This window comes from Rhipicephalus sanguineus, chromosome 2 (genome assembly GCF_013339695.2).
Source record: "Rhipicephalus sanguineus isolate Rsan-2018 chromosome 2, BIME_Rsan_1.4, whole genome shotgun sequence".
Taxonomy (NCBI): Eukaryota; Metazoa; Arthropoda; class Arachnida; order Ixodida; family Ixodidae; genus Rhipicephalus; species Rhipicephalus sanguineus.
In genome coordinates this window covers 88,651,312-88,677,372 of record NC_051177.1, presented here as the reverse complement: position 1 = coordinate 88,677,372, position 26,061 = coordinate 88,651,312, and the positions used below count along the sequence as shown (strand labels likewise).

Sequence of the window (26,061 nt, the reverse complement as noted above, 5' to 3'; positions counted from 1 at the left end):
GTATCTACAAAATAATTTATTAGCACTCATTTATTTCCTGGTTTCAACATTCCAAATATTTTGTTCCCCCGAACGTGGGCAGCGAGGTCTTGCATGCACGATACAATGTAGGTATCCCGTTCAGATTTTCGCGACACATAGATGGCCACCATTGTCACGCGTGGGTCCAGCTTGATCAGGAAATAGCTCTTCTCCATTCTCTGTCAGAAAGCAACAGGTGAAAGGTATCAAACTTGATCAGCCCACCAGAGCGATAAAACAAGCAATCCAGTTTCTCATTATACTATCTTGCGATATTTAACTATGTACAAAAGATGTACAATCAAACCAAACTGTATTCTGGTACAATGTCAGTACGACGAACTATCAACGTATAGACATCTATCACAGATGTCATCATATTTCCAAATGTCCAAACACTGCTAAAGACCTGTACAGCCGTCATTTTTATGAAAGGGAACACGCGAGCGCGCGGCAGATAGCCCGGTGAAATGTAAAAATGAAAGGAGATAGCGGTGCCAGTCTGTCTATTGCCTGCACCCCTTCTTATAGTTTTCCTTCTTTTTTATCACTTCATGCTGTTGTGGCAGATGAAGATGGGATAGCAACAATCCTTATCGAAAGCAATCATTGTTCACTGAAATGTCCCAACAGAAGACAGATTTCAAGAAGACAGTGTAAAATAAAGACGCATTTCTGACGGGAGTGTATGCAGTTGAAGATACCACACCACTCTTTCCTTTTATTTCACATTTCGCCACCGCGCCGCGCCACATGGGTGGTGCGAGATTATCTGCCATGTGCTCGCGTGTTCCCTTCAATAAAAATGAAGGCTGTACATCTGTATCTAGTATTAGAGTGAACAAATTCTAATGTTCTCCTGTTCAATCAAACGATTTCACATGCTACTAAAGAACTCAGGAAATGGGCGTACTAAACATACAAAGAGAGAGAGAGAGAGCAAGAGGAGAAAGGAAATCTTTGCATTCAATGTCTACCAGTGGCATAGCTGGGGGGGGGGGGCACACCGGGCCCGTGCCCCCCCCCCCTAAAATTTTATTTTGCCATGGCATAGAGAGCTCAAAATGACACTTGATCACATCTGCCTGCCCGACCCCCACTTCCGATCAAGGAGGTGCCCCCTCCCCCCCCCTCCGAAAAAAATTTCTGGCTACGCCCCTGATGACTACCTTCTAGCAACATGCCTAGAAATTTCAGTCAAGTTCTGCTTCACAGTTATTGGTTATCGTGGCACAAAGTTATATTATGCATCTATCGTGAGCAATGACTTAGAACAGCTTTCTAGTTTTTCACTTCTGCACGATATGCCTTCAATGACATTACCATGGCACATTACAATGCTGCTCCACACATTGTGCTGTGTACTCCGTTATGAGTGGCTAACATCGCAAATCACACATTTCACAGCAAGATTGGATCAAACATCAATATAATGAATCTTGATCTAACCAGATCTGTGATACTTCTTTACTTCCCGATCTTAGCTTCACCAAAAATCATGTATTTTTTACGTGCTGTGCCATAAAAGATCTTCCACATTATCGGTTGCAGAGGTTGGCTGACCAATTACTATTACGACTTCGGCACGATGCCTATGTGAATAAGAATAGGAAATTCATGGAGACGTGGCGGCCACTAACGAATGCACTGATATGGCTTATCACCGACAACTGTACCAAAATAAGCATCTTTAAATATGTGCTTCGCAGCATGTGAGGTTTAGCGCCATATTAAACATACCGCACACTTATAATAGGCAGCCCTTTACACACCGTGCCACCATGCTGCCAAGATGCAACATTTCTTGCAACTGTAATGATGAAGAGCGACAACGGACTCGGGTGCTGGAATGAAGAACGAGGAAGACGAAGCGGGGCAGAACAAAAACAGCCAGCCTAGCCTACGGGCGTTGTCTCTTGTGTCTCTTCCTTACACAACATTGTGCAATGTTGCAAGAAAACTTCACTGCACAGGTACACCAATGGCAGATGTGCACATGTATACACCGCAGCAAGAGTCCTGGCATGGCAAGCGCATACAGCAGGCGACACACTGCACACAAATCGCTTGAAACGGTTCGCACCACACGGCTGAAGATACTCAATTTCAATGAGGCAACACCGGTTTTCACTCAGCAACAGATCACTGGACAAATGCACACGCAAGCATCAGAGAAAGCCAGATGAGTCATCCACTCTGCTGCCATGAACCCTGTCATAAATTCCACTGCATAGTGTTATGCAGTCACATGAGAAAGTCTGCAATGTTTTCTCACTGAGTTTCATCTTATCTATCTTGGCGAGCCATTCCTGTTATTCTGCTTTTCTTTTCTACAGCCACCATGCTACGGTATGCTAAGGCATGTTATGTACACACCAGGAGTGTTTTAAGAACCTGTGAGGTCATTTTTACTGTAGATGCACATGAATTTCGACTTCACAAAGTCTGTTACATTACTAAGTTTCCCACTGCTAGTAGGTCTTCGTTACATTGAGGTTTGACTGCATTCATTTGGCTTGACATCACAGAAGGATACAACAACATGGTGCATCAAAGTGTTAAAAAGCACTTGCATATGTCTCTAAATTCTGTCTCAACTTCATACAATTCCTAACTGGAAGCCATTCTATCCTCAATTCGCTCTTACCCACTGACGAACCTGCCCTACACAGCACTGCGCCTACTCCAAGGCACACCCGCTTGTATTAAATATGATCTTAACTACTAATTAATTACTCCAAAAAGTACAAGATACCTCTGGTGACCCACACCATAAGGCATAGATATCCAACTGGGCATGTACATTGTCTCAGCTCAACAGCCTTGGCATTTTACCGTGAGAGTCGCTAAAACAGACAATTTCGTTTGCTTTCTCCGCCCATGCCATTCATGCCGATGCAGCAATCATCAAATCCTTATCATTATCTAATTATCGTGTACAACCTCCCGTTTTCAGGCCACCTCTTAAGCCTCAACTTCACCCTCGCCACTAAGCAGAAAAAAAAAACTTCCCCCACCACTGTCACAAAGATTCAAACTCGTGTCTTTGTGGCAATCCTACTGCTACAATAAATGAGCCAGAGGAATTGCTTAAGTCCTCTGATTCACAAGTCTACATGCGTAAAGTAGTCTGTCAAATTAAGTGCCATCAGCCATTCTGCCCTAATGCATGCAAGCAAACTTGGTCATGCATAGCTGCTTCTGTTGTGCTTCTTCAAATCTTCAAAAAAAGTGCACCTGTTGAGCAGGATTCAAGATACAGCAGAACCTCTTTAAATAGAACCTGAAGGGTCCGGGAAAATGTGTTTTATTTAACAAGAGTTCCACTTACAGAGAGATGTACAGCAGCACCCAACTGTAGTACAAAACCGACCATGTTAGACTTAGCTGTTTCATGTAAGGAGGAATTCTGTTTAAGCAATTTTCATTTACTGAAAATCTACATTACAGTAACTCTTATCAGTAGTGAGTACTTACCTTCATCTTGCAATACTACTAGGTTTGGTGCCATAAAAGTATGTTTCTCTTATCTCATGACATTGAAGCATAGAAAAACACACATATCAAGCAAATGAAGAAGTACTATACTCCAATCTTTCATGCAGACATAAATTATCGCGTTAATTGGGTTAGCCTTCAGTAATGTTAAACTCTTAAATAAAGTCATACTGATGTATGAATGGATGTGTTGACATGATGCTCTGAAAAAAATGGCTGAACACAAAAGCCTTTCCCTACACTTGAACAGCGTAAATTTCCGGGAATTAGTTTGGCTGTCTGATGTACCACTAGCAGAATTCACCAACATATTTATTATATTTGTCTCACATATGCACTCACACATGCATGTAGTGTAGCAAAAGGATGATGTGATGCAGACTCACAGCTTGCCAAAGCTTTAAAAATTTTAAGAGAGAGAAAAAAACGGAAGGTTGGCATCACTCACTGAATCATAGAAGTACACGATCCCCTCAGAATTGAGATCATCAGACTTCTTTGTGATGATCATTATAATATTAGGCCTGTGTTGCTTGTCTTGGTATATCTGCATGGGACAAAGCAGAGAAGCATGTTGCTGACTGACGTCTGAGCACAAATGACTTCTTGCAAGCAGCAAAAAATCCGCATAATCTTGGACTCACGTAATGTTTTCAATTATATAATCAAGTGAGGTCTCCTTCCGTAGAGAAGAAAAAAACAAAAAACGCTGCCTTTAGGTGTCACAACCTAATATCCAGTATAAAGCTTTTTAAAGCGCAAGCTGTTACAGGCTATCTGCAACAGCTATTCTTAGTAGTGATGATGTCCGCTGCCACCGGTGTCTGCCGGAGCTAGTGCCCCCAATGGGAAGAAAATATTTCAGCTCTCGCTGAAATTGAACCCGGGCACCCTGCATGGGAGTCAACTACTTCACCACTGAGTCGTACCAGGGCTTGCAAAGCTTCAGAAGTGTTCTGTAGCACAAGGAGTCATATTTTCAGATAGGTAGTTTCACACATCGTGCTGCGGTTGCATAGTAAAACCTCATTTATACATTATTAAGAAAAAAAATGTGGGAAAAAACAGACTATGCGGGAAAATTTACAATGTTAATTCACTAAAACGTAGTGCAGTTTCACTTGATGATGATATTATGAACGTTGGCACCAGGAAATTTTACAAAATGGGAATATATCAACGAGGTTCTACTGTATTGCACACCATATCCAGCCATGTAAATTGCACAGTGTCTGGGTGCTCTAATGCTGGTAACGCATTAGATGCCAGACTTGTATAAAATACTTTAATAATGTGTCAAGTTATTGAGAACTGCCCAAGAAAAAAAGTACTTGAGTGCAGCGCAAAATACTGAATTAAAAATATAGTATCTGAGTAGAGTACAAAATATGTACTTGGAAAAAATACTTCGTTACTCTGAAGATACTACCCCCCAGATCCACTTTCTTGTGAAATGCGAAAAGAAGTACCAGATGGTCTACTGTGAAAAAGCTTTATTGGCCCACGAGATGAGTTGTTTCTCAAACTGCTTTTGCGAGCTTGTCTCTGTTCTTGAAAGCATTGCTGTCAGTGCTAAAAAGGCGCTGCACAGATGCGCTATAACGAACAGCTACATCACACTGCAGAAGTTTGCGGGGCAAAGGCTATTTTAAAACAGCCATGACTTCTCTTGTCTCGATTTCACAAAGGTACCCGGATAGGCTACTGTGGCCCTGTTGCCTTTCATCTTAACTGGAAAGTTCTAGACAGTACTGAAGTTTCAACGTTCGGTGCTGTACATGAGAGGCATGTTGTTCACTCCGACTGGAGTCGACACTGAGAATTTCATCTGGTGAGTGTTGACTGGAGCACTTGGAGTGAATGGCGCCTCACGAGAGTTAAGCGGAGTGTTTTCAAAACACATTGCACAAAATATTTTGACGCATGGTGGTGAACTTGTCTGCATGTATTGAGGGTACAGCTTTTCTTGTGCACCAGCGCACGAGCCTTTAGAGCGCTGTACCGTAGAGTCCATTGTGTGACAAGGACATAAGGCAGCACCGCCCTTGTCAAGCTTGTGTATACGCAAACTTGTGTGAATTTGAGTGTACATAGTGTTAGAACCTGCTTATGTTGAATAAGTGACTTGTGCCTTTAGCGGCCAAGTGTGTTCATCTTGTGTTGCCTTGCAAAGGGATTAGATTTCGCTTTCAAGCTTTTAAATACTGAGTACAAGATATACTATGAAATGTACTTAAGTTAAAGCATAAACATTCTTCTTGAAGTATTTCCAAGATAGCATATAGTACTCTGTAGTTGGCAAGGCGAAGAAACCCTGCTGCTTTAGAAATGCACGACTTCCACCCTAAGACAACTTAATTTAAAGAATAAAAAAGCTTGGATGACGGCTGCAATTTTTTACGAGTACATGCAGCACCTTGACTGCAAGTCTGTGGCCAACGGGCGCATCGTTCTGTTCGTCACTGATATTTGTCCAGTGCACAGTGATATTCAGAACTTGCAGGCAACTGTGTTGGTATTCCTGCTCGTGATGTCACTATTGCAGCCAATCGATCAAGGAATTATGATTCGTGTGAGGAAGATATATTGCTACAGTTTGTTGAAGCAAATGCTGCTTTGTTACCATAACGACAAGGAGTTTGCAATTGATGACCTAGGTGTTCATGCATGGATGCAAGTGGAGGCCACAATTATTTGACTGTTTTAAGCATACTGAATTTGTGAAGGGGATTGACACTACCATCTCCACAGAGTGTACCTGCCTGTTTGATGAAAACGGGGACTCTTCCCAGTAGATGTGAGGCATTAAACAAAGAGAACAAAGAATGCAACACAACCGGCTTATCTGATTACTCGAATATTGAGAGCACTGCTCCAATGTGCTATGCCACCCTCAACAGCGAGACCACTGCAGGCACAACCCCTTCAGCCGCCCGTGTTGAGGACAGGGATGACAAGCCTACCCAAGCACCGCCTTTGGTGGAAGTGATCAAAACATCGAGTGTCTTTAGTTCAATTTTTAGTGCAACAAAGTAACAAAAGCATCACTCTCCTGTTGAAACTTTTCTCTCCGGGTAGATTTCTTTTAATATGGATATTTCTATCAATCCTGAGGCCTTCAAGTTAACAGGGTTTCACTATGCCACGAAGGCCGATCCTCTGAACAAAGATTTTGGTACTTTTATTAAAATTAGGCTTGTTGCTTCTAGGCTTCTGCGCAGCTAAAACATCAGTAAGACACACAACAGCAGAGTATAGACCAGAACACAGCGAATTACATGCGTAGCGCCATATTGGCATCGTTCGTCGCGCCATCTATCGCAAACTCGACGAAGCAACGTCCCTGGACTGCTATGCCCGAAGACGCTACACAGAGCAAACGCGGAACTCCCGATACTCAGCCCGTCGGAGAGCTTGTTTCGCGTTTTTTCTAGCCTGGACATTTTCGCCGTTTTTATTAGAACATCAAGAACACCTTGCTCATGCAAGTCCACAATGTATATGCTATATATACGTGCTGAGCAGGCTGCGGAAGCAACCTTGTCAGGTACGTACGCTGTTACATTTGTAAATAAAACGTCCCCGCAGTAGTACGCGTGAGTTGAAATTGCAGTGCAGCTCGCAAAAGAGTGAAACGATGCTTTGTTGCCGCATATTACAAGTTGTGCACAAAGTTTTATGAAAACTCGTCATTTTAACATGCATCGTATAATAATTAGAGTAGGCCTTGCGCATAGTTTCGCAGAACGTAATTTTTGTTCCACGAGTGCTCTTACAATAATGCTTCTTGCTCACAAAAGCGTGCTATCAGAGAGTATCACCTGCAGTGACGTTCATCGATCCCTTTTGGAAGCTATCTGCACGATTTTAATCCTGTAACGATGATGATTTACATGCGGAACTATGCTACTCTTACTTAAGCCAATATTGAAATGGGTGGAATCCAGCTGTCTCTTATTAAATATGCGCTGTGTAACTATGCTGAAAATTTAGCTGCTTGAGCTAGCGCTACGCCTGCGACGTAAAGGAAACTGACGCGAGTACTGTTTACTTACGTGCCAATATATGTATTATGTGCAGCTGGTGCCCCGTGTGCAAATAAATTTGGGAACATCAAACACTGAAATGAAAGCACGCCCCGCCACGGTGGTCTAGTGGTTATGGCGCTCGACTGCTGACCCGAAGGTCGCGGGATCGAATCCCGGCCGTGGCAGCTGCATTTTCGATGGAGGTGAAAATGTTTGAGGCCCGTGTACTTAGATTTAGGTGCACGTTAAAGAACCCCAGGTGGTCGAAATTTCCGGAGCCCTCCACTACGGTGTCTCTCATAATCATGTTGTGGTTTTGGGACGTTAAACCCCAGATATTATTATTATTATGAAATAAAAGCACGAAATTCTGGCCAGCTGTTGAGGAACACCGTAGAGCACTGCAAAGGCCGATTTTTCCGGCCCGGGCCCCGCCCGGCCCGAAAACTCCATGCTCCGGCCCGCCCGAGCCCGGCCCGGTGTTTTTAAATGTGGCCCGTTTCAGCTAGTTATGCGTTGAGCATAAAGGAGGCATGCACTGTCCAACCTTCGGTTATAGTGAAGATACCTGCCGCACACAAGATACTTTCTAGAGATTGTTTTAGGAACTTCTTTCAGTGTCACAACTTTCACTGATACTGTGTATACTTTCGGTTAATTACGCCCGTAAAACTCTTGCGAAATAATTTCAGGGCAATATAAAATATAATTGGAGTCATAGCTGACTGTTTCATGTACGCACGCAGTGCTAACCATGCAATCTTGTTTTTTGCATTTCAAAGATCGACTACAAAATATAATACCTCCATAAAGTGGAAAAAAAAACATGGCAGACATTTTTATGGCATCTTCATGAAATCACCCCAGTGCACACCGGGGCACCAAGGCACTACGATGATTGGACGAAACGGTGCACCGGGGCAACACAGTACGCACCGGTGCAATTTCATGAAGATGCCATTAGTTTCTGAGGAAAAGTAGCAAGCCTCCTGCAAACTTCATACTCGAAACGTTTCCCTAGATACAAACACGCACATTTTATATATACTAATCTAGGCAGTTTATCGTTGCTTTCCTTACACAGTACCCAAGAACGTCTATCACTCACTAGAATGGTGGAAACTTATATTAGGCGTTTCTTGAAATTACGTGTAGCATGCCGATGGAGCAAAATTGTAGACGTCTTGTACTGTGCAATTTCTGTGCACGCCAATGCACTCCAGGTGGTTTAAATTACCCGGAGCCCTCAACGACGGCGTCTCATATAGCCTGGGTCGCTTCGGGAAGTTAAACCCCACAAAACAACAAAAACAAAACAAAACAACGTACACACGCAATTATACAGACACGTTTGAGACCCGGGCCTAATACGGGCCTGGCTCAGGCCCGAGCCCGACCCGAGCCCGAAGATCACGGGCCCGAGCCCGGCCCGGGCCCGATCCAACAATCCCTTACCCGGCCCGGGCTTTCGGGCTGGCCTGAGCCCGTGCAGTGCTCTAGAACACCGTACCATTTACTACCTTTTAAAGGCGAAAGCTTGTAACCTTGAAGGCGAGGATGCCATCAAAAGCACCAAAGCTTGATACTACGTTGAAAGTGGCAAAGCATGCTGATTGCTTGTGCTTGAAAGCACTACCTTGCACTACATTTTCGTCAAAGGAAACGCTTAAGGCTATGAAGTGCACCCCCACACAAACCTCGCGCCTGCCTTCAACCCAGCTGCGTGTCATGCAAATTAGGTTCGGAAAATGAAATAGGTGGGCATCACACTGCAGAATACACGCAGTTAGTGTACTTACTCGCGTATTTTCACTCGGCTCCTAGTTTTTCTGCTTGAATCACAGTTATCCATTCGCGGCGAAGCTCAAAACACCGCGTTGGTGCTATTCCCGTGGCGCGTCGTGATCGCCGCAGACAACGCTCCAGTTGCGCTGCTTGTTTTGGCATCCAAAGACGACGCAGTAGTGCCCAGACGAGCTCTTATACGCTGAAGCGGCGTGAACGGGTACTTTTTTGCACTTTAAAGCCTCAGAACTGCAGCTTGCCCTGTTTACTTGGTGCAACCCGCACACGCCTTGGCAGCCCCGTCAGCCCGGCGTCTGGGTGCGAGAGTATCCGCTCGGCTCGCCAGCAGCCTGGGTGCGAGACAGGCATGCTCTGATGTATACAACCCAGTCAAACCTATAAATTTCGAACCCGGAGGAGATCACAAAATACTTTGATATAGAATTGATAATTTGAAATATGAACATGAATAGCAGGAATTTACTAGCCTGTTGTCCGAGCTGAATGCATGAAATATTACTTTTCATCCATGCGTTCTTTTGAAGTGCGCTTGATGAACAGGGATGCCTTTCATGTTTTTGGAGTAGTGTGGCTGTTCTCTTCCCATAACAAGAGGCCGCAGGTAGCTGTTGTACATCCAAGCCTCACTCAATGCCAGCCAGCACAAGCCTCGCAGACACATATCCCATCATTGCCTTGACGGCACAGCGCTCCTTCAGAAATTCGCATATACGGTGGCGCCAGATTTCCCTCTAGGTATTGTGAGAAACTCTATGGTTACGAGTTCGCGTAGGAAGCTTTCGTGCGCGACTGAGCTGTGTGCATCGTATTTGTTCCCTTGTGAAGTGCAATTGGTGATGTGCCACTGTTATTATGAACGCTCACGTCAAGGGAAAGTTATTTTGCATGGTAAAGATAGCTACTTCGTGTCCCTTTGCAAGCTCTGGGCCTGTGACTGCAAGAGTCACAAACAAAGGGACGAGATGTTCAGCTGCATGCCGACCAAGAAAAGTTCCCACTGGCCGAAAATGTGAAAATATCCGGATCTCAAAGACGTGCTTTAGGTGCATATACGCACACAATCAAGGCGTGTCCAGAAGCGATCTTAAAGGCAGGAAAACTGGATCACCAAAGTACATGAACTGCCAGGAGAATAAATTTATCATTCTAAGAAGGCATACTGTCTCATTCTCTACTTTTCTAATTGTCAGCCTAAGGGCATGTAAATTTTTATTTTGCACCCTCAAATATTTGGTCAGCGCCAAATTTGAGCAAAAAAGGTGCTTTTTTGTCAGACAGTATCGGAAAATTGTTGTGCGGGGTTGACGTAAAATTGTGACGTCTAACCGAGATTTTTAATACATTATTTCTATAGGGGTTTTGCCAGGACCAAATCGATTCGTCATAAAATGCGGGTCATCACAAAACAGGGGGACGTATAATCAAGGTTCCACTGTACTTATAATACAGAGTACAAGATACTCTGAAATGTACTTAAGTTAAAGAAAAAGTAGTCCTTGCGAAGTATTCTCAAGTTAGAAGAATGTTGTTGGCAAGGCCAAGAAGCCTCGCTGTATTACAAGGCTTTGATGCAGTGAAACTTACTAAAACAAATCCATCATTATAGAGCACAAATAAAACGCAGCACATCAAGTCACGAACACGTGATGTCACGTGGTCGTGACGTCGACGAAGGCAGCAGTGAACACGTCCGAGATGAAACTATTTATTTGGCCGAACTTGTGGCCGAGAAACTAAAAGTCAAACTACAGCGATACACTGATAGCGGCGGACAGAACGTCGACCGTCGATCAACTGACAAGCCACGCGCGTCGGCTTTTATACAGGCGCTATCGAACTTTCCAGCAATATCGCTGGTGGCGGTGTAATCTCTAGACAAAGCTGGAACATTCGCGTGCGGGGCGCAATCTTAACAAACCGATCTACTACAATCGCGACACTTCTAGAACACTACATCGCGGACAGCGTCGAGCGTTGATAACCGTCCCTGCCGGTCAAACCCGAATACATCAAAACAAGTCAAGAAGTGGGCGTGGCATTGCCCCCCTCTGAAAAAGCATCGTCCCGATGGTTGTGAAAGAACATAGAAGAGAAAAAAAAACAGGTGCATACACAAATAAATTACAATAACAAAGGAATAAAATAGAGTCCCCACGCTCGCTAACGCGCAAGAAACGGCTTAAGGCGCACGACATGGACGACTTCAGGTCGCGCACGGCGCCGCTGAGAGTTCGTAATGCCGTCAGAGACAACCTCATAGTCGGGTGCGCCGAGGCGTCGAAGTACCCTGTACAATCCGAAGTATCGTCGAAGAAGCTTCTCACTAAGTCCTCGTCGGCGTATTGGCGTCCATACCCATACACGGTCACCGGGTTGGTATTCCATGTGGTGTCGTCGAATGTTGTAGCGGCGGCTGTCAGTCGTCTGCTGGTTCTTGATCCGTAGGCGGGCAAGCTGTCGTGCTTCTTCGGCGTGCTGTAGGTAGGTGGTCACGTCGATGTTTTCCTCGTCGGTCACGTTTGGTAGCATGGCGTCGAGCGTCGTTGCCGGGCTCCATCCGTAGACCAACTTGTATGGCATCATCTGCGTCGTTTCCTGTACGGCCGTGTTGTACGCGAAGGTCACGTACGGAAGGATGGCGTCCCACGTCTTGTGTTCGACGTCGACGTACACGGCCAGCATGTCGGCGATGGTCTTATTTAGACGCTCGGTGAGGCCGTTGGTCTGTGGGTGGTTGTCACGAGTAAGAGCCTCTCGGAGGCAGAAAGACGACGAAGAAGCGTTGGCGTCGGCACGAGCGCGTGCGTGGAAAAATTCTAGTACGTGGTGGTGCGGCGGTGGCTTGTGTGGCTGTATTCCAAGATCGCCTGAGTCAGGTCAGCCGTGAACGCCGTACCTCTGTCGGTGATGAGAACCTCTAGGGCGCCACGTCGAAGGACGATGTTCTCAACGAAGAACTTGGCTATCTCAGCGGCACTGCCTTTGGGCAGGGCTTTTGTTTCGGCGTAGCGGGTGAGGTAGTCGGTAGCCACGATGATCCATTTATTTCCGCAAGTTGATGTTGGGAACGGCCCCAGGAGGCTCGATCGGCTGAAGGAAGCCTGCTGGTCTTGTGGGCGGTGTCTTCCGTCGTTGACAGTCTCGGCACGTCCTTACGTAGCGAGTGACGTCGGCGGCAAGGCGCGGCCAGAAGTACTTTTCTTGTACTCGTGCGAGCGTTCGGGAAAGTCCGAGGTGTCCAGCCGTTGGGTCGTCGTGCAGGGCATGCAAAATTTCTGGTCGCAGTCCCGAAGGTACAACGATAAGGTAGCTGGCTCGGGCTGGAGTGAAGTTCTTCTTTACGAGTACGAGGACGTCGTTTTTCAAGGAAAATGATGCCAATCCTCGCCTGAATACTTTTGGGACAACGATGGTCCTGCCCTCCAGGTATTCCACTAGACCCTTCAGTTCCGGGTCGGCTCGCTGTCGTTCGGCGAAGTCTTCGGTACTTATGGCTCCCAAGAAGCTGTCATCATCCTGGTAGTCGGGCGTTGGTGGGTCGACAGGGGCACGAGACAAGCAGTCGGTGTCGGAGTGTTTCCTTCCGGACTTGTACACGACAGTAATGTCAAATTCTTGAAGTCTTAGGCTCCACCGTGCGAGGCGACCTGAAGGGTCCTTCAAGTTAGCTAGCCAACACAAGGCGTGATGGTCGCTCACAACTTTGAAGGGCCTGCCGTAGAGGTAGGGGCGAAACTTTGACGTAGCCCAGTTGATGGAGAGGCACTCCTTTTCTGTTGTGGAATAGTTGACCTCTGCTTTAGACATCGACCGGCTAGCATAACTGATAACCCTTTCCAGTCCGCCCGTCCGCTGCACAAGGACGGCGCAGAGTCCTATGCTGCTTGCATCGGTGTGAATCTCCGTATCGGCGTATTCGTCGAAATGCGCAAGTATCGGAGGTGTCTGCAGGCGTCGTTTCAATTCATGAAATGCTTCGACTTGCGCTGTTTGCCACCTGAATTCGACGTCGGTCTTCGTGAGCTGCGTTAGTGGCTCGGCGATCCGTGAAAAGTCTTTGACAAAGCGTCTGTAATAGGCGCACAAGCCAAGAAATCAGCGCACGGCCTTCTTGTCGGTGGGTGGCGGGAAAGCGGCAATGGCAGCTGTTTTCTGCGGGTCTCGGAGCACTCCAGTCTTGCTGATCACGTGACCCAAAAACAAGAGCTCCTCGTACGCGAAGCGGCACTTTTCTGGCTTCAGGGTGAGCCCGGAGTTCTTGATTGCTTGAAGTACGGATTGAAGTCGCTGGAGGTGTTCGTCGAAGTTCGAGGAATACATAACGACGTCGTCCAAGTAAACAAGGCAAGTCTGCCACTTCAAGCCAGCTAATACAGTATCCATGACTCGTTGGAAAGTCGCAGGTGCCAAGCAAAGACCGAAAGGCATGACCTTGAACTTGAACAGGCCGTCCGGTGTTATAAAGGCGGTCTTTTCTCTGTCTCTCTCGTCGACTTCAATTTGCCAGTAGCCGGTCTTGAGGTCCATCGACGAAAAGTAATTCGCGTTGTGGAGTCGATCCAGGGTGTCGTCTATCCGTGGGAGTGGGTACACGTCCTTCTTTGTGATTTTGTTCAGGCGACGATAATCGACGCAGAAACGTAGGGTCCCATCCTTCTTCTTCACTAAAACCACGGGAGACGCCCACGGGCTGTTGGACGGCTGGATGATGTCGTCGCGTAGCATTTCATCGACTTAGTTTCTTAACGGCCTCCCGTTCCCGCGTCGAAACCCGGTAGGGACTCTGACAGAGTGGTCGAGCATTTTCTTCTGTTATGTTGCGGTGCTTAGCAAGGGGCGTTTGTCGGACCCGCGATGACGATGAGAAACAGTCGGCCAAGATTTCTTCGATGTATGCAATCGTCGTGCCCCTACTCAGGTGTCTGTATTCCTGGCTGAAGTTCGTTAGCACCACGCTTCCTTTTCCTTCATGCAACCGAGCAATGCCCCTTGCGACGCAAATGTCATGGTCTAGCAGCAAATGCTGATCGCTCTCGATGACACCTTCGATGTCTTCAGCTTTTTCGGTGCCGACAGAAATAATGACGCTGGAATGCGGCGGAATGGTCACCTGCTCTTCTATCACATTCAATGCATGGTTCCCTGGCGTCGCGCGGGGCAGGAGCGCTTTATCTGAGGTTAGTGTTATCGACTCGGACCTCAGGTCGATGACGGCGCCGTGTTCACTTAGGAAGTCCACTCCAAGTATTGCATCCCTGGAGCAGTTTTGTTGGATTACAAAGCTCGCAGGATAAGTCCGGGTATTGACGGTGACTCTCGCCGTGCAGACACCAATCGGCGTTATCAGATGGCCTCCAGCGGTGCGGATTTCGGGGCCTTCCCAAGCGGTCTTAACTTTCTTCAACTTCGTGGCGAAGGGCCCACTGATGACGCAATAGTCGGCTCCAGTATCGACGAGAGCGGTGACGTTGTGGCCGTCGATAAGAACGCCGTGGTCGCTAGTTCGTCGCCTTGCGTTGTGGTTGGGTCTCGGCGTCAGGTCACGGCTGCGCCGGTTTGTTCCGCTGCTTCCATGTTGCGTCGTCGGGTCTTCTTCGGTCCGCAAGATCTCGTCGTCAGGGGTCTGTCTGGTTCGCATTGTGTTCTGAAGGTTTCGTCGCGACGTCGTCGGCGGAGGATCTTCGGTAGTTCGTCGTACAGCAACCGCACCTCCATCGGTTGCTGCCCTTAGTTTCCGGATACGGGCTAGGCGACCGGCCCCGGTTAGGGCCAGTGTACGGCCGGCGGTGCGGTGACATGTAGCGGCTGGGCGACGGCGAGCGTGAAGGACGTCGTTCTTGCCACTGCGTTCCAGTTAGGTAGTCGTCGATGTCGCGAGGCCGTTCGCCTGGCTGCGGTCGCGGCGCGTTGATGGCGAATCCTCGTAATGCCATCTGTCGGTACTGGCAGCGGCGGTACGTGTGGCCGGCCTCGCCGCAGTGGTAGCAGAGCGGGCAGTTGTCAGGGGCGCGCCAAACGTCGGTCTTCCTCGGCGCGGATCGCTGGCCGCCTGGCGGGCGGTATGACGTCAGTGGTGGCGGCGGAACTGCTGCGGCGTCTTGACGCGGGCGAGGAGGAGCGTTGCGGCGGACTGCAGCGGCGTAGCTGATCCCTTGTGGCTCAGGCTGCACTAGTTGAGGTGCTCGCAGGGATTGTTGTATTTCCTGGCGCACGACGTCAGTAATCGAGTCTACTTCAGGCTGCAAGGACGGCAACAGTTTTCGCAGCTCCTCCCGCACGATAGCTCTGATCGTGTCTTGCAGGTCGTCGGATTGCAGCGCTTGAACCTCCCCGTAGGTCGTCGTGGGAATCCGGCGGTTGTACTGCCTCGTACGCATTTCAAGCACCTTTTCGATCGTTGTTGCTTCCGAGGCGAATTCCGCGACCGTCTTAGGTGGGTTACGAACAAGGCCGGCAAAGAGTTCCTGCTTGACTCCTCGCATTAGGAAGCGGATCTCCTTCTCCTCGGACATAGCGGGGTCAGCATGGCGAAAAAGGCGGACCATTTCTTCAATGTACATGCCGATGTTCTCGTTCGGCAGCTGTACACGAGTCTCTAGCAGAGTTTCGGCTCTTTCCTTCCGGACAACGCTCGTGAATGTGTCCAGGAAAGCGGCGCGAAAAAGGTCCCAGGTTGTGAGCGTGGCCTCTCGATTCTCGAACCATGTTCAAGCGGTGTCTTCCAAGGCGAAGTACACGTTCCGTAGCTTGTCGTTATCAGTCCAGTTGTTGTAAACGGCGACGCGGTCGTACCTTTCAAGCCAACTTTCCTGGTCTTCGAGCGGTGACCCACGGAAGGTAGGTGGCTCCCTCGGCTGATGTAGCAGCACAGGTGCAGGCACCATGGGTGCTGTCGCCGTCGCTGATGTGGTGGGCATGGTCGGGGTCTTCCTGGTCTTGTCGGGTAGAGGCCCGTACTCCGGTGGGCATAGGTCGGCAAACTCACTCATGAGTCGACTCACTCAGACTCACTCAGACTCATATCGAGGCGTGAGTCTGAGTCTGAGTGAGTCCGGGTGAGTAAATTTTTTGTGAGTATGAGTCTGAGTGAGTTCTGTTGGGAAAAAGTTTGGTGAGCCTGAGCCCGAGTTAGTCCGGTTGAGGAAAATTTTGGTGAGTCTGAGTCCGAGTGAGCCCTAAGGGCAAAATATATTTCTTGAGTCAGTCTGAGTGAGCCCCATATTTTTTGCCGACCTATGATCCTATCTACTTAACTTCAGCATTACAATCGGCCTTATGTCGGCTCCCATTTATACTCACGTATAGTCCCACATACTTCAACGCGCTACCGTTCATACGTCGGCTCAATATTTATTGATCAGAGGGGTGAGTTGAGAAGGGGGAGGGGGAGGAGGTGCCTTGACCTCCCCCCCCGTAAACTTTTTCACGGGAAGTTACTGATAAAAATATCTCGTGTGAGTCATCTCTTTCAATAAAAAGGTCCGTATTGAACTGCAAACTCAGACAACTCGTATTTGAAGGTACGAAATCAAAAGGTGCTAAGTAGCGCATCGATTATGCGAGATATTGGAGTTAAATAGCATTGACATTATGGTAGAAATAGAATAATAATAGGCTAATGGACTCATGAGTCGACTCACTCAGACTCATATCGAGGCGTGAGTCTGAGTCTGAGTGAGTCCAGGTGAGTAAATTTTTTGTGAGTATGAGTCTGAGTGAGTTCTGTTGGGAAAAAGTTTGGTGAGCCTGAGTCCGAGTGAGTCCGGTTGAGGAAAATTTTGGTGAGTCTGAGTCCGAGTGAGCCATAAGGGCAAAATATATTTCTTGAGTGAGTCTGAGTGAGCCCCATATTTCTTGCCGACCTATGCCGGTGGGAGACCTTGCTGCCTGCGGCTGGCCCGCTGGTCGGTGTCTTCTTGATGGTGTGGGCTCGGCTCACGGCTTGACGGGGCGTCCGGATCATGAAGGAACAGCACCTCCACCAGATGTCACGTGGTCGTGACGTCGACGAAGGCAGCAGTGAACACGTCCAAGATGAAACTCTTTATTTGGCCGAACTTGTGGCCAAGGAACTAAAAGTCAAACTACAGCGATACACAGATAGCGGCGGACAGAACGTCGACCGTCGATCAACTGACAAGCAGTCATGCGCGTCGGCTTTTATACAGGCGCTATCGAACTTTCCAGCAATATCGCTGGTGGCGGCGTAATCTCTAGACAAAGCTGGAACATTCGCGTGCGGGGCGCAATCTTAACAAACCGATCTACTACAATCGCGACGCTTCTTTCTAAAAATACAGGGCGTGCAAACACGGACACAAGACAGAAGTCAGGACGCCACAAACGCCGACTAACAACTTCGCGTGACGCTCGCCGCCAGAAGCAGATGTACGCCGACTGGATGAGGGTAGCTAACCAGCATGCGGAATTCATATGGAGGGTAAAACTTCGAGAACTTCAACCATGTAAGAGGAAGATTATTTCTAATGTTTCACCGCAAAATAACTTGCTAGTCCTTGGAGGAGCTACCTTAGACGACAGTCACTGCAAAACCCTAGCCTTAGGTCCTAAATACTGTTTTAAGCCGAACCTGAAACCAATAGAAATTTTAAGTTTACCGCGTACAATCACTAGACTTGTTCCTGAAGAAGAGCGTTCCCACTGCATTTCAGACTGCGTTGCTAGCATCAAGGACTCTAATGTGCATCTCAAGTGTTCTGATCCTATCCGGCCTTTGGTTAATTACTGTGTCGAGCAGAAACTCAGGCCAGTAGTTTCAGATAAGGAAGGGTATTTTGTAATTATGCCGGACAGCTTGTTCTCAGAAAAAGCATTAACAGCCATAGAAAAGAATTTTAGGACGGTAAAACTTAAGCCTTCGGTAGTTAGGCAACGTGCTGTCGACCTTTTGTTAAGACATAATCTTGAGAGAATAGCTTGTAATGTCAAGAAAGCTAAATCACTTACTTTATAATTGTTTTTTTCAGCCAAAACACATAAGAACGAGATTCCATTTCGAGCAATCATTTCAGAGCAAGGCACCTGGCAAGTCGCTGTATCTAGTTATTTGCAGAACTGCTTAACCTCTTTGAGTTTTTCAGACCCTTTTCGTATGCGTAATTCCCAGGCGCTAGTTCAGTTCCTCTCGGAGGAGAACCCCGGCTGTTGTAAGGCTTTTAGTATGGATATTGAAGACCTGTATTATTCTTTGCCGCATGAGGACTTGTTAAAATGTGTTAATGAATGTATTAACGAACAAGAACACCAGACGGTTTTCATCGAAAAATGTGGTGTTTCTACCGGGGCATTTCTAGAAATCCTTTCCATGTATTTAAAGTCGACGCTGGTAGGTTGGAAGGAAGGCGTTTATGTGCAGAAGTCGGGGATATGTATTGGTTCTAAAGTTGCTCCGGTTCTTAGTGATTTATACCTTAGCAAGATTGATAATATTTTGGAAGGCGCCTTAGGTAATTCGGTTATTAAGGTTTTTCGTTATGTGGACGATTACTTGATTTTTTGTAGAGGTGAGGACTTTCAAAAGGTGGTAACTTCCGTGAGCGAAAAATTTGAATTAAATGGAGGAGGGCTGAGCTTTACTAAAGAGGTGCCTCAGAATAATGGAATACAATTTCTAGACATTTCCTTAACGTTACAGAAGAACCACGTGTGCTGGCAGTATTCTCCTAGATCGTCGAAACCGCTGTTAAATTTTTCGTCGAAGCACTCGAAGGTTGTAAAAAACGGCATCGCCATGTCTTGCCTTAAGTCAGCCCTCACCAAGTCGTGTGAGCACAAAATGAGTGATAGCTTTAACGCACAGGCTACGCATCTTTTAGATGTAGGGTATCCTCGAGATGCAGTGGCCACAGTCGCTGAACGTTTAAAGAAGTCTATTGTATTAAATCCTAGCATGGTTGCAGAAAGCGATAGGAAGAAACGTGTCGTAGGTATACCGTACATTCATCGCGTATCTCACAGGCTAAAGAAAGTAGGAAGTAGATACGGCGTTAATGTTGTTTTCACGGCTGCCAATAAGCTAGGTAAGATTTGTGTCGCTCTGCAGAGGAAGAATGAGGGAGTAAAAGACAAGAAGCGGACCGATATTTGTTTCGTAAAACACACCAACAAATTCACTGATTGCCGTACGTGTGTGGTGTATAAGATCCCTTTCAGCTGCGGCCGCTTCTACGTAGGACAGACGGGCCGATGCATCAACCAGAGATTGTTGGAACATAAGAGATCGCTAACAGGATGCTCACCTTCTAATCTATCTTTACATTGTCGAGATTGTAAGTGCACGCCAAAATTTGATGAATGCGCAGTGTTGTACCGGCATAGAAATGAAGAAAGGAGCCTGATGATTGAAGCATGGCATATCGAGAATAGTGGTAGCGCATGCGTGAGCCAACCGTCGATTAACTTGCATAAAGATGAAATCAAATGTCTAAACAGTTATCTTCCACGTAGACCGCCACGCGTGCCGGATTGATAGGTTCGCCTGTTGCATGGGCATGCGCGGATAAGTTTTCGTGCCTTCTTTCTTTTCAGCCGTTGTGCGTCTCTTCAGTTGTTAGTCAGCGTTTGTGGTGTCCTGACTTCTTTCTTGTGTCCGTGTTTGCACGCCCTGTCTTTTTAGAATGAATACTTACCAACTAGCTCAGCTCTCTGTTATTCTAAGTGACGCTTCTAGAACACTACTTCGCGGACAGCGTCGAGCGTTGATAACCGTCCCTGCCGGTCAAACCCGAATACATCAAAACAAGACAAGAAATGGGCGTGGCAATATGCATAATACAGTAGAACCCCGCTGATACGTTTTTGAAGGGATCGTAGGAAATAAACGTAAGAGACGGGAAACGTAAGAGCCGAAAAACAGGAAAAACGGCAAAATATTTAGTGGTACAGAATCTTATTTCAATTCTTACGAGCAGCACGAAAATTGGCGCGCTCAGCCGCGATCTAGTCGATGGATAGAAACGCGGAGCTTAGGACGGCCTCATCCACAGAAATGTAATCAACGTATGTGATTTTTTTAACACCAACAGCTGTAGGCATGAAAGAACTAAGCACACGCAATCACGACCGGCGCGGCGAGTCCGACCGCGAACTGCACGCACGACCATGCGAGCTCTAACCAGCTCGAACTCCTCCCGTTCTCCGACAAATAACGATGATGATGAGTCTACGCCAACGCGATGGCAGAAGTGAATGCCAATCTCGAAGGCCTTGCTTTCGCAAGCAATTACGTCATACACGCCATGTTTGTGCAATACAAATCTCAAAGGCTATGCTTTTGTCAATAGTAAATGCCAATCTCGAAGGCCTTGTTTTCGCGAGCAGTTACGTCATAGACGCCATCTTTGCAATTTAAATCTCGAAGGCCATGCTTTTGTTTGGATCAATTGAAAGATTCTGTTGCTTGCGCCTCTCATGCGGCTAATATTACGTTCAAACGAGGCCAAGCTGCGTGAAAATGCACCATGGCCGCTCTCTTTGGTCGTGACTCGGTCGGCTCCAAGCGCACTTCGCGACGTATCATACGGGAACGGTCCGACAGTTACGACGTAACAGCAGGGTTCCCAATACATTGTATCCTATGGGAGCTATGCCGGGACCGGCGGAAAACGACGTAACAGCCGGGAAAACGCAGCAGTGAGGAACGTAACAGCGGGGTTCTACTGTACAATGCCATACTTTTACATGTGATTTTTAAGAGGATGTTACAACTGTTCCATATAGAAAATAATTCAATACACATTGTTTCAATATATATGGGCTTGACTGCAGTGTTTTCAGACTTACAGTGGGGTAAGAATAGATGACCGGATAGGAGTCAATTCCTTTGGGAGCTTCAACAGCGTGGTCTGGGTGGCAGTAGCCGTGCTCATAGTAGCCTTCAACGCCCAACGCTTCGAAAAGCAACTGGACACACAGTGCGTCCGACTTTTTGCACAAGCTGGCTATCCTGGAAGAGTACATGAAAGACGACAATAATTAATGAGCAATTAATTCAATTTACAAAGTGTGAATCTTGATTAGCAAAAATTGGTCACACCCCGCGTAGTGAGGCTGTTGAGCACACTAATGTGAAGCATGTTCCGAGAATTCGGTGCAAACTTCCCAACATGAACCCAGTTACAGCAACAAAACAACGATGGTGGCATAAAAACTAGGATGACAGCACAATGACAGCAGCATGAAAATGATAACAATGGCAGCAGGACAACTTCAAAGAGACTTGTGACCTACTAGTTAAAGTTTCTTAGGAGACAGCAACAGTACTGTCACAATGCAGTCATTTGGGCATATGCAATATAACTATTAGATTGGATAAGAATGTAATACTATGCCTATATACTGTTTCAGCAAATTAAACAATCTACATGCGTAACCACGAGGGCCATTAGCATTATAAAGTGGTGTAGTACATGCACAGAAATACACATGATAATACGCTATGATGGAATACATTATTAGCCAAAGTAATACAAAGGCATGAACAAGGAACATGAGTTGAAACAAACATGGACATAAATTTCATCGGTAAACTGGCAACAGAGTACCGTAAACAGAGCAATGTGAACGTGGGGGTGACTAACAATCTAAATCACTGATTTGAAAAGGAGGTTCCAGTCATGCGATATTCAAAGTACAACTGAGTGAAGAAATATTTACGTTAGGCATGAAACAACTGTCATCCTTTGTCCGTGATCAAGATAAGACGAGATGTACATCAGATGACGAAAAACATGCAGAATAGGGCAGTAGTATATTTTGTGAAACAAACACACAGAAGCACATCGTGATGACAGGTGCGAGAATCAAGCCATAAAGGTTGTATTTTTAATTCATGTTGTGCTGAAGGTATGACTGTAGTTACGGAAAATAAAGTGAACAGGATTCCTGTTTTGCACTAGCTCGAGAACTGTAGTTTATACCAGAGTTGCCAGATGCTGCCGAGCTAACAAGCATATATTCAACCCAAAAAAAAGCCCGGAATAAGCGGTGCAACTTTCGCGAAGAAGCCCGCAAGAAGTAGAAATTTAATGAATTTTCCCATTCTTGAAAATATTCAATTATAATAAAAAATATCACTGATGTACAAAGGGGAGTTCAAAATATGACTTTAATTATTTTGTACAGCAAAAATATGCGCAACTATGAATGAAAGCCACGGAGCAAGAAACATTTAGGAGGTGCAACTGTATCAACAAAATACCTGGATCCTACCTTAGGCTAGCAAATGCCAAAGAAGAGCATACTGTGCACAGCAGTGTTATTACAGTGACGGCCGCTACATAAAAAGAAAGGTTACTGAGAAGGCAATGCACAAAAAAAAAAGTCACAGTTTCGCTGCAAGGGCGAAGCAATGAATCTGATAGCAAGAAATCGAAATGCCACATGAAGAACCAGAAGCAGCTCAATACTTGCAGTGTGCCGCTGAAGCACAAAAAAAGATGCCCTAAATGAACGCACAGGCATGCACAGGGCAAGCTTGAACTAACAACTGTCATAGTTGTTGCGCCTCTGTGCTTGAGCAGCACGATGCAAGTGTCGACAATGGAGAATCAGACGCTTGCTTGCTTGCTTGCTTGCTTGCTTGCTTGCTTGCTTGCTTGACCCTTAATTCTTGGCTCTTACCCAGTACGGGAGATTGGCCATGAAACCGACGGTTAAATATAAGTGGGGAAATTTAGAATTTAGACGCTCTTAGGTATTTCTTTTTCTTTTAAACTGTGGCGCGTGGAGTTACCCCCTGTGTCTCCAGCCACACGGGGGCGTCTTATGCAAGTTGTTCCCGGTGTTCTTTCTTTTTTTCTTTCCACATCACGAGTGGGTACAGAAAAGGGCCATTTTGTTGTGCGCGTCTCAAGGGCAGTTTTCAAATTGAAAGAAAATTAGCAGCACTGCGTGATAGAAAATATGCTCACGCTCCTCCGAGATTTGCTTACCACCAGGGGTACATGGTGTACAGTAAAACCTCGTTAATTCGAAGGCCTCGGGACCGAGAAAAATATCCCAATTAAGCGGGATTCCCAATTATCCGAAACAACGCGAAATCAAAGAAATCAGCCAGAAAACGTGGTGTACGGAAGTCACACCTTTATTGTGGCAAGTCAGCCTACTTGGAGAAAAATTCCTCCATGCGTGACTGACGCGTTCGGTAGTTCCCAGCACTGAAAGTCATATTTTCCAGCCTGTCAATGAGGCGCAGCATCTCAGCCTCGCCGCCGTTGCACTCGACGAAGCTGCGCACAACACTCAAGGCATCGATGACATCCGCCAAAGGGGGTGCTCGGGAGGGCTCGTCATCGCTGTCAACATTAGAGGCCGAATCGGTCGATCTCGCAGCTATCTCGCTGTCGATGTCGGCGTAACACGTCTGCACTGTGCACTCGACATTTGCGTACTCGGAGAATCCGATTGGAGTGCACTCCTCGTCCGCGTGCAAAGCCTCATATCGAGCGCAGAGAGTCTCCCCTTCTTCATCAAACGGGCAAGTGACAGCGGTGACAGCAAACTCAGCGGAGGTTGCCTCTTCTTTCACAAAACCGGCGTGCTCAAAACACCGTCAAATAACGGTGGCCTCCACATGCCTCCATGCGTGAACAATGAGGCAAATACCACCGAGGAGGTCAATGTTATACTCCTTTCCGTTGTCATAGCAAAGGAACATTCGCTTCAACAGATTGTAGCGATATATTTTCCTGGTATGGTGTATGACGCCCTGGTCCATCGGCTGCGATAGCGACGTCGTGTTCGGGGGTAGAAAGACCAGCCTGATTGCCTGCAGGTTCTGAATGTCGCCGTGAGCTGGGCAATTATCGACGACGAACAAAACGCTGCACCCTGCGGCCGCAAACTTGCGGTCAAGGTGCCGCACGTATTCTTCAAAGAGTGCAGCCGTCATCCAAGCTTTCTTGTTGTTTTTATAGATCAGGTCATCCTTGGATGGCAGTCGTGCATTTTTGAAACAACGAGGCTTTTCTGTCTTCCCAATAACAAGCAGTGGCAGCTTGTGCTCACCGCACATGCTTGCACCAAACAAAACAGTGATTCTATCTTTGTTCTGTTTCCGCCCCTTAATGTCTGCCTCCTTCAAAGCGAACGTCTTCGTAGGCAACATTTTGTAGAACAGAGCAGCTTCATCAAGGTTGTAAACATCTGCTGCTTCGTACTTGGCGAGTAGTGGAGCCAAGGTGTGCTGCTTCCAGCCGTCGACAACAGACTGATCCGCGCTGCCACTCTCGCCACAAACAGTCACGAATGTCAGGTTGTTGCGCTCCTTAAATCGGCAAAACCATCCATTGCTGCATTTAAACTCAGAATGTCCAAGTTGCAGCGCCAGCTGGTTGGCCTTCTCACGCAATATGGTCCCATTCACAGGAAGGTGTGCTGCGCTGGCTTTCTGCAGCCAGTCGATCAGAGCTGCTTCAACGTCGGCGTACGTAGGCCGGCGTACTCGTGTACGCTTTGACGAGTGCGTCTTGCTGTAAGCATCGAGAATTTTCTCCTTATTCTTGATGATGTTGCACAGCGTTGACAGAGGCACGTGGTGCTTTTCGGCGAGAGCCGTTTTCGACGCCGTCGACTTGCTGGCCTCTTCAATTAAGCACACCTTTTCGTGCAGGGACAAGCTCTTGTACTTCGGCATCTTCCTTCCAAGCACACCTCAATCAACTAATTCACAGGGAAGACACTCAAGCGGAGACAGGAGACAAATGGAGCAGTCGCACCGAATCGCACAATGCTCGCCAGCCGACATCCAAATGGCACAAAGACTCCACAAAACATTCACTTCGCTAGAGTGGCTAACATCGCTGTTGAGATGATGATGATCATGATCGCAACCGCACGCATCGCCGCCTGGCAATTGCTAAAACATGGCGTCTACGACGTATTTCCGGTAAAAAAAAACATGGCCTTCGAGATCCGTACATCAAAAAAAAAAATGCATGTTTTAGTTACAGCCTCCGAGATTCGCAACACCCTTTGCATATCTTGGAAGTCGCGGCCAAGTGTGCCAATTAACCGGGAAGTCGCAGACTGGCCGCACCAATTATCCGGTTAAATTTACATGTAAAAATTTGGGACCGCGCAAATAATACAAATTATCCGGGATTCCCAATTAACCGAGCACAAATTACCGAGGTTTTACTGTATATAAATAGCTCGCCGTTATTTCGCCGGCGCATACATGGCGTGTGGCTGAGTTGTCTAACGCAGCGCGCTGGGGAGCGAGGGGTTGCTGGTTCGAATCTGCGGTCAGGTACTTCAGAAATTTTTCTTCTGCTTTATTTTTCCTTGTGCCTTTTTTATATATATACATACATACATGTACATATCCGGGACATGACGGCGTCGACAGACGGCGACGGCAAAAATCAGCTGAGAGAGTCTAATTGCTATCGCAATAAAATGCCACTGTTGTCTGCTCACAAACGCCGCTAAAGAGAACGCACGCGGGCGTGCTCACCCGGCTGCGCCCGGCCAGTAGCGCTTCTTTTCCTTTATTTGGCGGTAGCGGCTTCGCGCCGAAAGGCGCCGCCAATCGAAGTGCCTCCGTCGGCGCATGTTATTTTTGTATTTTTTGTGACGTTATCTGAAAGCCCGCCAACGCCCAGTCTAACAGGAGTTTCACCTCCTAAATATTTCTTCCTCCATGATGAAAGCACATATTTACATTTAACCCTTTGCGGTCCAAAAC

The 26,061-nt window shown here is 47.0% G+C and overlaps 1 protein-coding gene across 1 annotated transcript in view; it reads right to left on the bottom strand.

Moving 5' to 3' along the window:
• The window catches only part of LOC119383337 (KICSTOR subunit 2), a 40,628-nt gene continuing 14,567 nt past the window's right edge, over window positions 1-26,061 (bottom strand). Inside the window, exons 8-10 of the mRNA XM_037651415.1 lie at window positions 21,156-21,318; window positions 3,968-4,066; window positions 1-200 (exon numbers count right to left, since the gene is read on the bottom strand). Coding sequence (XP_037507343.1) covers window positions 27-200; window positions 3,968-4,066; window positions 21,156-21,318 — 436 coding nt within the window. The 3' untranslated portion in view covers window positions 1-26. The remainder of the gene's footprint in view (window positions 201-3,967; window positions 4,067-21,155; window positions 21,319-26,061) is intronic.